We start from the raw sequence: 14857 nt of genomic DNA, 5'->3' as shown, positions 1-14857 counted from the left end.
AAAAAAAAGTTGAAATAAAGTGATTAAACAAAAATTATTACAAATATCGTAAATAACAGTTCACAAATGCATATATAGAGATCTTTTGAAGGGGAGAAATGGTCTTCACAATTTGAAATTGATCGCGCACACAGTGAAATGCTCGTATACATGTGCGCCATCTATCGTAGGATAAATGTACTATGCCAGAAACCTTCGCAGGAGTGTATTAAAAAACTTCCCAAAGCTTCATGGCAATCGTACTACGCCAGAAACCTTCACGGGAGTATATTAAACAACTTCTCAAAGTTTCACGGCAATCGGATAAACGGTGTGGTAATGCATGAAGGACACACACACACATTCATTTTTATATATATAGATGATGTATTTCTCTAGGGTTTGTGCGACTTTTAATGGACGATGGAACAACGGAATAAACTGGACATAAGAAACACACTTCAGGTGTCATTGTCTCATATTACTCCCAGATGGAACTGTCTTGTTGCAAAAAAAACAAGCTCAGGGTTCTCATTGATTTAGCGTTCTAGTGAGTTAAAATGTTAAATCACATTATATTCATTTTTTGGTGTAACTGTATTTTATTTTGAAGGCATGTTTAAATACAATTAAATTAAAATTATTAAATTAAATCAATCTAAAATATAAACAATCAACGTCCCCCCTCAGTGAGCCACGGTAAAATATCAAACGTTGACCAGTCCACGGCAATAAAAAGTTTGGGGACCGCTGCCTTAGAGCACATGGTAATTTGCTTCTTTTGCACCTCTTTGGACATCCCAAGTACAAATTAAAAACTATAAGACTGACATAAAAAATAATGTACTCTTACATTTTTAATGTAATTAGTTATTCCAATTGTTATTTTAAAGGACCTAAAATATATTGAAATGATGCTGTGATCTTTAAGATAATAAAAGAATATACAATAAACCAAATTATATTTTCTGAAAGATACTTTTTTACCTGAATATGTTGTATGAGAGAGTTTCTGAACTGTAACTTTGTAAGTGTAAATTATATTCCATTACAATACATTGCTTTTATATGATTAATTATCAGCATCACTAAATGTCTGTCCTAGTATCATTTTAATAATTATAATTGTTTTAATGTTATTTTATTGCTTGAATATTTAAATTTGTAATCTAATTTCAATATTTAATTTTTAAAAAACTAGTTCTATTTTGTACTCTTTAATTATAAAGAATACAAATTAATTATATAATTATAGATTTAATTATTGTATTACTAATGTGAAACAATTCATTAGCATACTTGAATTATAAATGAAGATATAATTTAATAAAAATTAAACATACTTTGCTTCTAATACAGCTTTCTTAATTGCATCTTCAATCATTTGACCTTTATCATTATATTCTTGAGGAATAGGAACTGCTATAAGAACAGCACTTCTCATATTGATGGAATCTCTAGCAACTAAATTTTTAAAGAATTTTCAGTTTTCATGAAATGAAATCTTTGTATTTCTTTTTATATTTGTTTCTCAATCATATAAATTTAATTCAAATTAAAACTTTTGATATGCATGGTGGCCATAACTAAAGTTTCCCTATTCAGAGCACTGTAGCTGTAACCAATAAGCAGATTGATACCAAAATTTGTATGTAGACTATACAAAGGATGCATAAAAGGAATTTTCAAAACAATTTTAGTTGAAAAACTTCCACTAGGGGATGCTTTACATGAAAATACACCAAACAAAACAACAAAAACACATTTATTTGTTCTGCAAGGAATATGCCTTCTGAAAAAGTTGTTTACTCATATAAGGAATGTTGCTCAATGTTCAGGTGTAAAATTTGAAAACAATGAACAGTGTGTTCTACAGCTTTTTTTTTTGCTTGTATGAGGTTTGGATGCCATCAAAATTGAGATCTGATGTTTTTAGGTAAGGATCCTGCCACTAGGTGTGTATTATTGGACACATCTCCGATTTGGATTCTAGATAAGATTGAAATATATAAGGCACAAGAGTAAGAATCACTCCAAAGTCCAAGAATTGGGAGAACAAATATAAATCAACTACACCAATATAGAAATACAAAAGGAAAATTTATTGCAAAAACAAAACATTTTACCTATATTTGAGTAAAGCAAAGCCTATCCTAGGAACTTACCCTTTTAGATGCTATTAAACCTAAGGGATATCTAACTGGGGGATAATCTAAAATTCATGACTCACAACATACTGGGAAAAAAGTTGCTGTCTTCTGTTCAGTTCCTTTTTTTTTCTTTATTCTTATACATTTTCCTTTTCTCTTCTCTGGTACGACTCTTTTCTGTTGTATTGACTCTCCCTCTCCTCTCCACCTATCTTTTTTGTTGTTCTCTTTTTGTTTTATTCTTTTTTCTGATGAATCATAATTTTATTCCAGATAAAGTTGATGTAATGAGATAAGCTTAAATGATTATTTTTAGTCTTCCTCCTCTCTTATCTAGGATGAATTATGTGTATTCATATGATGTGAATAAGATGACAATTGTCACTTAACACTAGTTGAAAAGGGGAAATGAAGGGTCCCTAAAATTGGGAAAATAGGCAAATTCTGTTACATTGCTACTTGCTAAAGTAAATAACCACAGTGTTGCATACATACACCTATGACATATTGGTGCAAAGAGCAACTTGTCCAATAACTAAGAACTGTTTGATAAACAGACAACTAAAAATATATATATACAACATATATATAATTTAAAATACAATAAAATTTCCAATTTATTGTTTAAAGAGATTACATTATTAGTTTAATTAATTAAAATAAGTGCATTGAAATTAGTTATACAAAATAATGCTAATAATAATTCAATAAAATATATATAATGAAAAACAAAATTTAAGGAAAATGTTGGACCTCACACTTGCAATATCATAAATGTTATTAATCTCACTGACTTTATACTTAATTCTGGCATAGTAAACACTAGTATTGTGTTGTATTCCAAAGACACATGGCAAGTTTTCCATCAAATATCTTTATTAGTTGAGTTGATACGGTACATTGTTTTGTACTCATTTCAGGCTTTGCCCCTCTTCAGTCAACTATAATACAATATATATTTTTTATCTATTACAGTAGAGAATTTACATAAAAAACAATGAGTACACAAACAATATATAGACCAGTGGTGTGCCATGATATTTGATGATAGGGAAGCTGTGTTTCTGTAAGAAACCGACATCCAGGGGCAATCAGTCAATTGCGTGTCAGTGATGGTCTAGAGTTTATTCGTATTCGTATCGTTCATTCGATAAGCCAGTAAAAACCATAGACTTCTCTAAATGCATTTTTAATATCACAATTACATTCCGAATTGCTAGCCATGATATAAGGGCTACAATTAAAAATAAAATAATAAAAACGTACTTGGTGAAATAAAATGTGTGGTGGATGTACCGGTACATACCTGGTACAAAATATTCTTCAATTGTATGAATATACTTTTAAAGAAAATTATAATTAAATATAGCTTTGTAAAGAAACGTACATAAAAATAACACAAAATCTTTACTTTTTAAATCTTATCCACTTAGTCAAATAGCTCCCTACGAGTGGCTAATGGATGGAAAAAAGATGGTTGCAGAGCTTGCATACACGCAGACTGCCAAATCCCCAGGGTGCCGATACCAGTCAATGTCAAATACCTCTTTTGTCGCATCACTATTATATCTCAAAGGACGCAACAGGGCTGTTGTAAATTTTAAACATTTCTCACCATAGCTGTAAAAATCAAAATATGTTATACTTAATAGATTGTCCGTCATTTGTTTTCTAACTAATTCGTTTTAGGACCAAGTGTCCTCAGAACTTTCCAAAATTTACAACTTTTCAGTCATTCTCATTGAACTGGAAAAATTTCTGTCTTTATTACATTAATAATACTAAGAAATCAGTCTCCACTGTACTCGGCTATAGATTGGTTCGGTTAAGCTTTCGTTTAAGTAAAATTTCGGCTCTTTCATCAGGGTTTTGTTTATGTCCCCAATTCCCTAATCGCTTAATTATTTAACTACTTCTTAAGTAGAAATAAGTTGAAACTGGTTACTTTGTACTCGAATATTTGTAGTCTTGGGAAAAAAGTGGAAAGACAAATTTTTACAACAACGGATACATAAATTGTAAATTTAAGGAAAATAAATTCTAGAGATTTTTCTGTACCTCATGCATCTCTCTCATTCATTAAATTTAGTTGTAAATGACTCTGTCAAAGTAAGTTAATTTTTTAACATTGTACAAGAATTGCACACTTTTTTCCTACATCTCCTTAAAGATGGGATATACGAAATTGTAATATCAATGGTTTAACATTGAAATCCATGAGTAATATAAAATTGGAGAGCGGAATAAAAATATCAAATATTTTAATGGATTTTTTTAAACTCCTGTAGAACTATCATAAAAACATACCAGTAAATTCTTATCAGTTGGGTTAAGTTATAAATCTACTTGTGATTCACGTAATCGGGTGAGGGTGGCCAAATATCTAGCAGGCAGGCGGCTAACAGCCCAGAACTGGTCTTGGATAGAATTGGATGCGGTATACGTTTAGCATCCACCCAAGGTCCAAGGCGTCCACCAGCTAAACCGGGCGAAGTTGGTGCTCTGTAAAGCGCATGAGCGAATCTGGCTTTTTGGATGCTGACAATACAGCGCTTCCACTCCGCCACTAATATTCGAATAAACAATAGCAATCTTATCTTTTTTCTCACATGTAGTATAGAAATTTGTAATAAGATACATAATGCNCAGCGCTTCCACTCCGCCACTAATATTCGAATAAACAATAGTAATCTTATCTTTTTTCTCACATGTAGTATAGAAATTTGTAATAAGATACATAATGCAGTTATAATAAAATATTGTGCGATTATTTTCATATACAGTAATTAAAATTAATATGTATTTAATTTTTAGAAAATACAAGGGAACTACCACTTCCAATGACGGCACACCATTGATATAGACATACTGTACCTTTGTTTACACTTCGTATAATTTAAAATCTTGTAAAATCTGCTTTAATTCTTTTATGGATAAACCAGTATACATTACAATTTAAAAACTTCCATAAACCTTTTCTTTCGGATAGACTGACACAATATAACGGTTAAAAATTTTGAGTTGTTTCCGCCCTTTTTTTTCCCTTCCTTTTTTTGTGTTTGTGCTGGTATATTTAGTGTTGCCACGTATGAAGTTTGCCACCTTGTGGTCTGATTTTTACCAAATCTTGCAGAAATTATTTTTTGAATAGATTGCTTTTCACAGAGAAATTTTTTTATTTATACTATTATTGAGCCAGTTTTCGTTTATTTTAAGACAGGTTTTTGACAAGACTGACTTGTTTATAAAATTGTACTGCCCAATGTTCTTACCAGCATAGAGGTATGAAGGAGTACATGTCGAGAGTTGATATTTGGCACAGAGTATTAGGTGCCCAAATCATTTGTGCATAAAAAAATCCAGACTCATAGGTAGTCGGGGGACCGAGAATTGAGTCAAAATAAAATACACAATGGCGACCCTCTTCTACAAACAGGCAAAACTGCCACCTCACCCCACCGAAGTCAGGTAGGGGAGAGTACCATCCACAGTCATTCTAAGAAGTGAACTCTGACCTTAGGACTGAACACGTAGTTTCTTCTATGTTAAATAAAATTTGTAATCTAATTTTGTAAATTTGGGAGTGCTTCAAGTATGACATTAAAACAGGGTATTGTTACAAGTAGGTTTTTTAACATTATCTAGTATAGGAAAATCATGGAACCAATAAAAATTTGACATTATATTAGGGTTGTCGTTACATCCGATGACATTATAATCGGGTTAAACTGTATATTGTTTGTGCAAAATAAAAAAATAATTTTGGATGATACAATAGCCATGATTACTTTTTTCAAAAACGGGAACTTTTCGTTACACATTGACAAAAATTCAACCTGGGCCGACACGCAACGGAGAGAAATTTTGAAATTAGATAGGTTAATTTCATTGAAGATGCATCATGGGCAATCTCGTGGTCATGGCCAGCAAAGTTTGAACAATCACGCCCAAAAGCAGCAATATCAAAGAAGATAGGAAAATGAGAATGAGACCTGCCTTGAGCATCAAAGTGATTCCGTCTTCGAGACATAGTCTTGTCCCAAATACAGTTTTGCCATTTTACTTGTTATTTATACTCTCTTTACTTTTTATAATTTCTGTGGTTTCTTTAAACTTCCTGTTGTATGTTAATTTTTCTTTATGCAGTATTTCTACGTTATCTTTGTCTATATTACAGTTGTTTAGAGTACAGTCGACTCCCCTATAACACTGTTGATAATTCTGTTTTATATGAATTCCATGTTGTATGAGTCACTTAGATTTTACAAGTACGTGAGCCGTTCACAGCCCAGCACACGTATTAGTAAAATCTGAGTGACTCGTACAACATGGAATTCATATAAAACAGAATTATCAACAGTGTTATAGGGAGGGGTCGATTGTACAATGTTCATAAAATGCAGAATTTATTCTATTGTATTTTAGGTCTTCTATGTGTTCTTTCAATCTAGTTTTTACTTTTCTTTTTGTTTCTCCTATGTAATGTTTTTTGTTTGTGCAGGTACACAGAATTTTATATACTACACCTTGGGCTTCGGTCGGTATTTGCTGGTTTTTCTTCTGGTTCGAGGTTAACAGTCTGTTCTCCATTTTTTGATATGATGGAGCTAATTTGTAGTTTATTCTTTCTATTTCTGTGCTGATTTGTTCATATAGACCTTTAATATACGGGAACTTAATATATTTTTTTTTAGTTGCTTGTTTATTTTTATTTTTACATAGGTTTCTTGGGTCATTAAGTCTGATTTCCCATTGTTTCAGCAATCTCTGCAGAAATCCTGCTAGAAGAAACTTCTTCCTTAATTCCATTAAGGAAAGTCTTCGTTTATATGTGCTTCTTGGCTTGTCCAGTTTATGATTTTGTCGTATTCCATTTTATATATATTATGCTTAACATATGATGGAATTTTTTATTGATACCTTGTTGTTACTTGGTTAGAACTTGATTTTTTGAATATTCTGTATTCGAGATGTTGTTTTAATCTTGTTATTGTAATATCTAGGTAGTTAATGTTTTGTCTTGTTATGTCTTCGGTCTCTATTTTAAATTTTATTGCTTTGTGTATACTATTTGTCTGCTTGTTAATTTCTTCTATATTAATTTCTGTTTCATCATATATTATTAAGATGTCATCAACGTATCTTTTGTAGAATTTTATTCCTGGTATGTTACATATTATATTATCGATGTCTATCATAATTAATTCAGCAAGTTTTGGGCCGATCACTGATCCCATACTTATCCCATCTGTCTGAGAATAGTATTCACCATTGGTTTCGAAAACAACACATGACACCTCACCAACCAAATACAACACAATACTAGTGTTTACTACACCAGAATTATAAAACAGGACATGGTTTCAAAAAACAAATTTATTCATAATGTTTGGAATAACAGATTAAAATGCTACTTTAAAATTAATCTTCATTATTTACTGTGTTTTATTTGTGTATTTTCCAGTAAAAATAAAGATTTTTTTATTAATACAAAATCCTTTTCCACATCCTTTGCATACATAGTCTGTAATCTGTATACAAATTTTGGTATCAATCTACTTTTGACTTCAGCAACAGAGTATCTGAATAGGGAAACTTTAACTAAAGCCACCCTATACATTAGTTTATACATTTTTAAATTTATTTTTATATATTTTTAATTATTATTAAACAACACAAAAACATTTATAAAGCAAAGAATAAATAGCAATATTTACCAATTAATTTTGCAGCATCATTAGCATTAGATACATTATAAGGAGCAAAATAACCACTTTTTGAAGTAAAAAAAGATGGAAATTCTTTACTTTGCCCAAAAGATACTACACAAACACCCACTGTTTCCTGTAAAGCATTTCACAAAATTTCAATTACTATTAAATCTATCTTTATTTATACAATATAAAATTTAGTAGCTATTTTAGTATACCAAATATTCAAGAGTTTTCTCTATATCAAGAATTGATTTTACACCTGCTGATATAACTGTAATTTGAGTATGAGCCAATTCTGTTAAATCAGAGCTGATATCCATACCTGTAGAAAACAGTAATATATTATATGTTAATAAAATAGTAATACAAATCAGAAAATAGAAATTTATAAAAATCTTTTAAAATACATTAATTAATTAACTTAATTAATTAAATATACATTCATTATAACTCTAGTTATAAATATGTTTATATTTAATGCATTTTCTGAGTTTTATTACTATTTTACTGATATTTATACTGTATATAGTGCCAACCTCATAAAACATACCAACAAATATTTATAAGTGTGAGGTTCCAGACAGGTCAGAACTGTCACAAAATTTTCAAGAATTTAGTGGATTAAGAGAAAAAATTTAATTGTTTAAAAAGTCAAGAAAAAAAAATATTTGTAGTCAGACACAATTTTGTTTATGTAAAAATGCAATGCGTAGTCATAAATCGTAGAAGGAATGTCATCCTATGATTGTTGAAAGATCAGCTTTAGCTTCATGTTTGACCTCTCCCACACTCTGGGTGGAATCCCGTTATGCTTAGTAATGAGGGACTAACCACTTGGAAAGCGTGGATGAGGGAGCTCAACCAATCGAAATGGCTGATCGAAAGACAGATTGATATAACCCCTGATCTTCAATGACAAAATCATTTTCTGTAAACTGTGCACATATGCACACGGTGAGTCAACGGATTCTCTGTATGCAAAATGCAAAGTGTCATTGTGCTGAGAGAGCAGTCTCCCTTTGAATAACTCCTGAAATTGTGTGTCATCAAAACCATTCTCCTTTTGCTCCATCCGCTTTGCTGAGCATTGCATCACCTTCATCTATCTGCCAACATCACTGATTGAGGAACCCTTCTCACCTGTCCTGGGACTGCAACCAACCATCTGGAAACTCCTAGAAGGCCAGGGCCATGTTCAGTAATGCAGAATTCTTGTTAAGTCTAGTTATGCTGCAATGTTGAACTCGTTTTTAACTACTGCTTGACTCCTCCCACTGCTACCCAAGATAATCAGTCACAGTTCAAAATCTTTACAGATGGGTCAAAGACCCCAGAAGGCATAGGGTGTTCTGCGGTTATCATTGGACCAAACGAACGAAACATTTGGAAGATGGGTGCAAAGCTGAAAAGGCATTGTACAGTAAACCAAGCTGAAACCTTGCAATACTCAAGGCTCTCTAGTACGTAGACACTCACTTTAACAAGAAAAATAAAACTTCTGTGAAAATTCTTAGTGACAGCAAGACAGCCTTGAAGTTCACAAATTAAATACAAAATTGATCATCACTGCACAAATAGTAACCCTCTTCCAGTACTTATCTGTGAAAGGCCTCAAGATCTCATTTGCATGGGTTAGAGGCCACTCTGGCATTGGGGGAATGAGAGGGCCGGCCTTCTTGCAAAGAGAGAGGCACAATCATCAACAGAACCAGTGTTTGGAGAGATCCCCAGCTGTTGGCTTCATGAGGAACTTAAAAAACTTACCATCTGGGACTGGCAAGCCAGATGGAACAGCAATACTATAGGAAAAACTACCCATGATTTCCTGCCAGACATTGCAAGTAGGCAAAAGATGGATTACTTCACCTCTGATTTTCACCTATCCCAAACCCTTGCAGGGCACAGGAACTTCCTTGCCTACCTAAGAAGATTTCTCCACAAAGGAGACAGAATATGTGACTGTGGTTCAGACAAAGACAAAGATCCCCACCACATAATCTTCAGGTGTCTCAAGTTTAGGACATTGAGAAAGACCCTCACCAAGACATTGTACAGGTGTGGCCTCCATTGGCTCTGTGCCCCAATAAATGATTACTTCTGAGAAACAATTTTACCATTTGAGCAGTTTGTATGTTCAATTTTTTGCCTAAAATGCATATCCTTTTAAATCATAGAAAATAAACCTACTTTTTCCACTCAAAAAGAGTTCCTGTGTGAGTATACTGTCACATTCTACAAAAATATCAAAACTATAAATAATGCTATAAATAAAAAACATCAATTAATACATGCACAGTAATATAATAAAATCTTATGAATTTGTGAAACATTAGTAACAGCATTTAGTATTTTATATAATGTATATAAAAGATGACTTTAAAGCTGAAAATGTATGTTCTTAGTTGTGCTGGTCAACTATGAAATCTTGCAGATGTTGCATAATAAATTATTGGTAAATAAATTTGTGAGTTAGTTAATGGTTGGTTAAATATTTTTCTTCTGCTAGATTTTCTCCTCTAATCACATGTGTTTTTCAGTACATTTTATCTTAATGTTATGGACCTTTTTTTGTATTTGTGGGCAAGAAAATCAATTATTGTGTAACATTTCCTATTGTAAATTAAAATAAATAAATAAAACTAACTCGACAAAACACCAAGTCTTCAATGTTACATAAAATATACAACATTGAAGACTTACACAAAAAAGAAAAGCTTTTGACATCTGAACATCCTTTCACAATCATTGAATGTGATTGTGTTCCAGTAATTATGAAAGGACATTTAGAAGACATCAAAAGTTTTTTTTTTTATATAAATTTTATGTTGTATATTTGTACATTTTTTAAATATATATTTCATCCTGGATTTTTAAAGATATTTTTTACAAATAAATTACACAACCAACACCTTATTATTCGCTGAGGGATTTTATTAAAACAAATGTTTTCGATCTACTCAATAGATCATCATCTGGCTAAATGGAACATATCATAAATAGAACAATAAGTTCAAAATTCAAAAATATCAAAAAACCGATAACATATCAACTAATAAGAATATACAATAAATTGTAAAAGTTACATACAAGTAAAAATAAATAACATACTACAACTACTAAACATTAATACAATCTATCATATCTAATTATAAGCTACTAAGTTTCCTTTAAATCAGTTATGTATCATACTATAGCTCATGCACTACTTGTAAGTTTTTAACTGCAAATTTCAAAGCCAAGGTAAGACCCTCTGCATCTCTGGCGTTAATGCATTTTTCTTTAAGCTTGCTTCTGTAAATTTCCATCTTTTCAGCCGTTTTTGCCAATGTTGGAGAGTGTACCTGTTTCAGGACTTCCACCTCATCTCATCTAACAGGGATCCTTGTGCTTGCGCCATCTGGGCCAATATTGTTGCATTAGATCCTTTTCTAACATCATATCTGTGTTCTTTGATCCTTACACCTAGGTTTCTGGTAGTAACTCCTACGTATTCTTTTTTTATTCCTAATAGCTGGTTCTCGTAGGGAATCTTATAAACACCTGCCTTATCCTCTTTTTTAATAACCCCTTTATCGTTTCTAAGAATTTTGTACAAATTCGGAGCTCTTTTCAAGATGACCGTTGATTCTTTAATGCTTGCAATTTCCTTCATAATTTCTCCTAAATGTTTGTTGAATGTGAATTTTGTGTACTTAGATGGACCTTGTCTAGAGACTTTATCATTATTGGCCTCCAATTTTCTCACAATACCAGCTATAATATTTTTCTTATATCCTAATGTTCCTGCTATCTGCATAATTATTTCGATCTCTGTAACCCAGTCTATAACGTTGTCGCAGTATATAAAAGCCCTTCTAACCAAGGCACGAAACGCTGCCAATTTATAACAATACGGGCCATTGGACCTTGCTGGGATGTATAGTGGGCTATGCGTTGGTTTGATGTACATGCTGGTGGATACATGCCCTTTGTTAAAGACGATATTGATATCTAAGAAATGTACTATCATGGAACTTTTCTGCTCTAGCTTCAGGCTGAGGCCTTCCTCGTTATTGTTAATTCTATCTATTAAGTTAGTGATTTCTCAATTATTTCTCCATATTACGAATATATCATCTACATATCTCTTGTAGTAAACAACATCTCTTTCGAAGCTACGCAATACTTTTTCTTCCAGTTTTCTAACCACTAGCTCGAATAGAAGCCCTGAAATTGGGCTTCCCATCGGAACTCCCCTATTTTGCTTATAAGTTTGGCCTTCGAAAGCGGAGAAGGATTCGCAACATACCAGGTTAGCCATCTCTACAACATTGTTTCTGTGATGCGTTAATGTTGGGTTTTCTCTAAACAAGAATTCCAATAGTGCTTTCAAACAAGACTGAATCTTAATGGACAAATTCTCGTAATCTAACACAGTTCCCACTTCCTCATCCATCAAAGTAATATCTTGTAGCTCTTTAACCACCATTACAGGATCCTTTGCCACCAATTTACTACTTTCCATCTTGAAGGAGATATATTCTTGCAACCTCTTTCTAAGAAGAACGTAGCTGCTTTATGCTTTTCCACTATTGGCCTTATTTCCCTGCCCTCTTTATGAGTTTTAGTGAAGGCAAATAGTCTAGGGATCCCAGGTCTGGGGTTATGGCATTTCCAGATAAAAGGGAAAACCTTCGCCAGCTTGGTTCCCTCCACTTTCTTAACTCTTCTATCAATAGCTTCAACCATTTTACTGCTGGTCTTAATGCATTCTGTCTTTCTGATGTACTCTTCTAAGGCTTTATCATACGTTTGTTTTTTTCATTATAACCATTTGTTTACTTTCATCTGCTCTCGCCACAATTAAGTTGTTTGCTTTCAGCCAACGTTTAGTATATAGGATGTCATTGTTAATACTTCCTCCTTTTTCTCCATTTTTCTTGATTTTTTTAACACAGTCTTCCAACGTATATATTGTGTTAGATTACGAGAGTTTGTACCCCTCCATTAAGATTGAGTCTTGTTTGGAAGCACCATTGGAATTCTTGTTTAGAGAAAACCCAACATTAACGCATCACAGAAACAATGTTGTAGAGATGGCTAACCTGGTATGTTGCGAATCCTTCTCCGCTTTCGAAGGCCAAACTTATAAGCAAAATAGGGGAGTTCCGATGGGAAGCCCAATTTCAGGGCTTCTATTCGAGCTAGTGGTTAGAAAACTGGAAGAAAAAGTATTGCGTAGCTTCGAAAGAGATGTTGTTTACTACAAGAGATATGTAGATGATATATTCGTAATATGGAGAAATAATTGAGAAATCACTAACTTAATAGATAGAATTAACAATAACGAGGAAGGCCTCAGCCTGAAGCTAGAGCAGAAAAGTTCCATGATAGTACATTTCTTAGATATCAATATCGTCTTTAACAAAGGGCATGTATCCACCAGCATGTACATCAAACCAACGCATAGCCCACTATACATCCCAGCAAGGTCCAATGGCCCGTATTGTTATAAATTGGCAGCGTTTCGTGCCTTGGTTAGAAGGGCTTTTATATACTGCGACAACGTTATAGACTGGGTTACAGAGATCGAAATAATTATGCAGATAGCAGGAACATTAGGATATAAGAAAAATATTATAGCTGGTATTGTGAGAAAATTGGAGGCCAATAATGATAAAGTCTCTAGACAAGGTCCATCTAAGTACACAAAATTCACATTCAACAAACATTTAGGAGAAATTATGAAGGAAATTGCAAGCATTAAAGAATCAACGGTCATCTTGAAAAGAGCTCCGAATTTGTACAAAATTCTTAGAAACGATAAAGGGGTTATTAAAAAAGAGGATAAGGCAGGTGTTTATAAGATTCCCTATGAGAACCAGCTATTAGGAATAAAAAAAGAATACGTAGGAGTTACTACCAGAAACCTAGGTGTAAGGATCAAAGAACACAGATATGATGTTAGAAAAGGATCTAATGCAACAATATTGGCCCAGATGGCGCAAGCACAAGGATCCCTGTTAGATGAGATGAGGTGGAAGTCCTGAAACAGGTACACTCTCCAACATTGGCAAAAACGGCTGAAAAGATGGAAATTTACAGAAGCAAGCTTAAAGAAAAATGCATTAACGCCAGAGATGCAGAGGGTCTTACCTTGGCTTTGAAATTTGCAGTTAAAAACTTACAAGTAGTGCATGAGCTATAGTATGATACATAACTGATTTAAAGGAAACTTAGTAGCTTATAATTAGATATGATAGATTGTATTAATGTTTAGTAGTTGTAGTATGTTATTTATTTTTACTTGTATGTAACTTTTACAATTTATTGTATATTCTTATTAGTTGATATGTTATCGGTTTTTTGATATTTTTGAATTTTGAACTTATTGTTCTATTTATGATATGTTCCATTTAGCCAGATGATGATCTATTGAGTAGATCGAAAACATTTGTTTTAATAAAATCCCTCAGCGAATAATAAGGTGTTGGTTGCGTAATTTATTTATTTTTCTGCTGGGTACGATAGTGTTCGATATTTTTTACAGTGAAAATTTTGAAAATATCCATCATGAAACTTTTAAACAATTTACATGAATATAGATGAAGAAGAGCCTATAAAAGAAGATCTATCCTACCAGTGTTGATTGTGTTCCAGTGATTGAGAAAAGACATATAGAAGACTTCAAAAGTTTTTCTTATTTTTTATAAATTTTATTTTTATTTTTATGTTGTATATTTGTACATTTTAAAAATATATATTGATATATTGTTGGTATAGAAACATGTGGCTAACTTTGAAACTATAATTTTCAGAAATAATTAATTGGGTTTTTAAAACAAAACAATTTTATCAAAATTTACTGAAAATCTGGAAGTAGATGTAAAATATTCCCAAAGAGGGAAGTTTTTTGGGGGGTGCTCTGATCGTCAAAGCTGTTGGCGTGAATTTTTTCCCACTTTCATACTTAGTCTAATTTTTAAGAAATGAAGAATTCTGAATTATTTTTGACTAAAGGGAATAATATTAAGC

At 32.4% G+C, this 14857-nt stretch overlaps 1 protein-coding gene across 1 annotated transcript in view; it reads right to left on the bottom strand.

Annotated features, from left to right (window-relative positions):
* Positions 1-14857, bottom strand: part of LOC111626832 (pseudouridine-5'-phosphate glycosidase-like) — a 175913-nt gene that overhangs the window by 149319 nt on the left and 11737 nt on the right. Inside the window, exons 5-7 of the mRNA XM_023370350.1 lie at positions 8059-8165; positions 7847-7973; positions 1323-1443 (exon numbers count right to left, since the gene is read on the bottom strand). Of these exons, the coding sequence (XP_023226118.1) occupies positions 1323-1443; positions 7847-7973; positions 8059-8165 (355 nt within the window). The remainder of the gene's footprint in view (positions 1-1322; positions 1444-7846; positions 7974-8058; positions 8166-14857) is intronic.

Source organism: Centruroides sculpturatus, unplaced genomic scaffold (genome assembly GCF_000671375.1).
Source record: "Centruroides sculpturatus isolate CEXI.00-Female unplaced genomic scaffold, Cexi_2.0 scaffold280, whole genome shotgun sequence".
In the NCBI taxonomy this organism is placed as follows: Eukaryota; Metazoa; Arthropoda; class Arachnida; order Scorpiones; family Buthidae; genus Centruroides; species Centruroides sculpturatus.
Note: the sequence above shows the minus strand (reverse complement) of the source record. Positions and strands in the feature narration are given on the sequence as shown.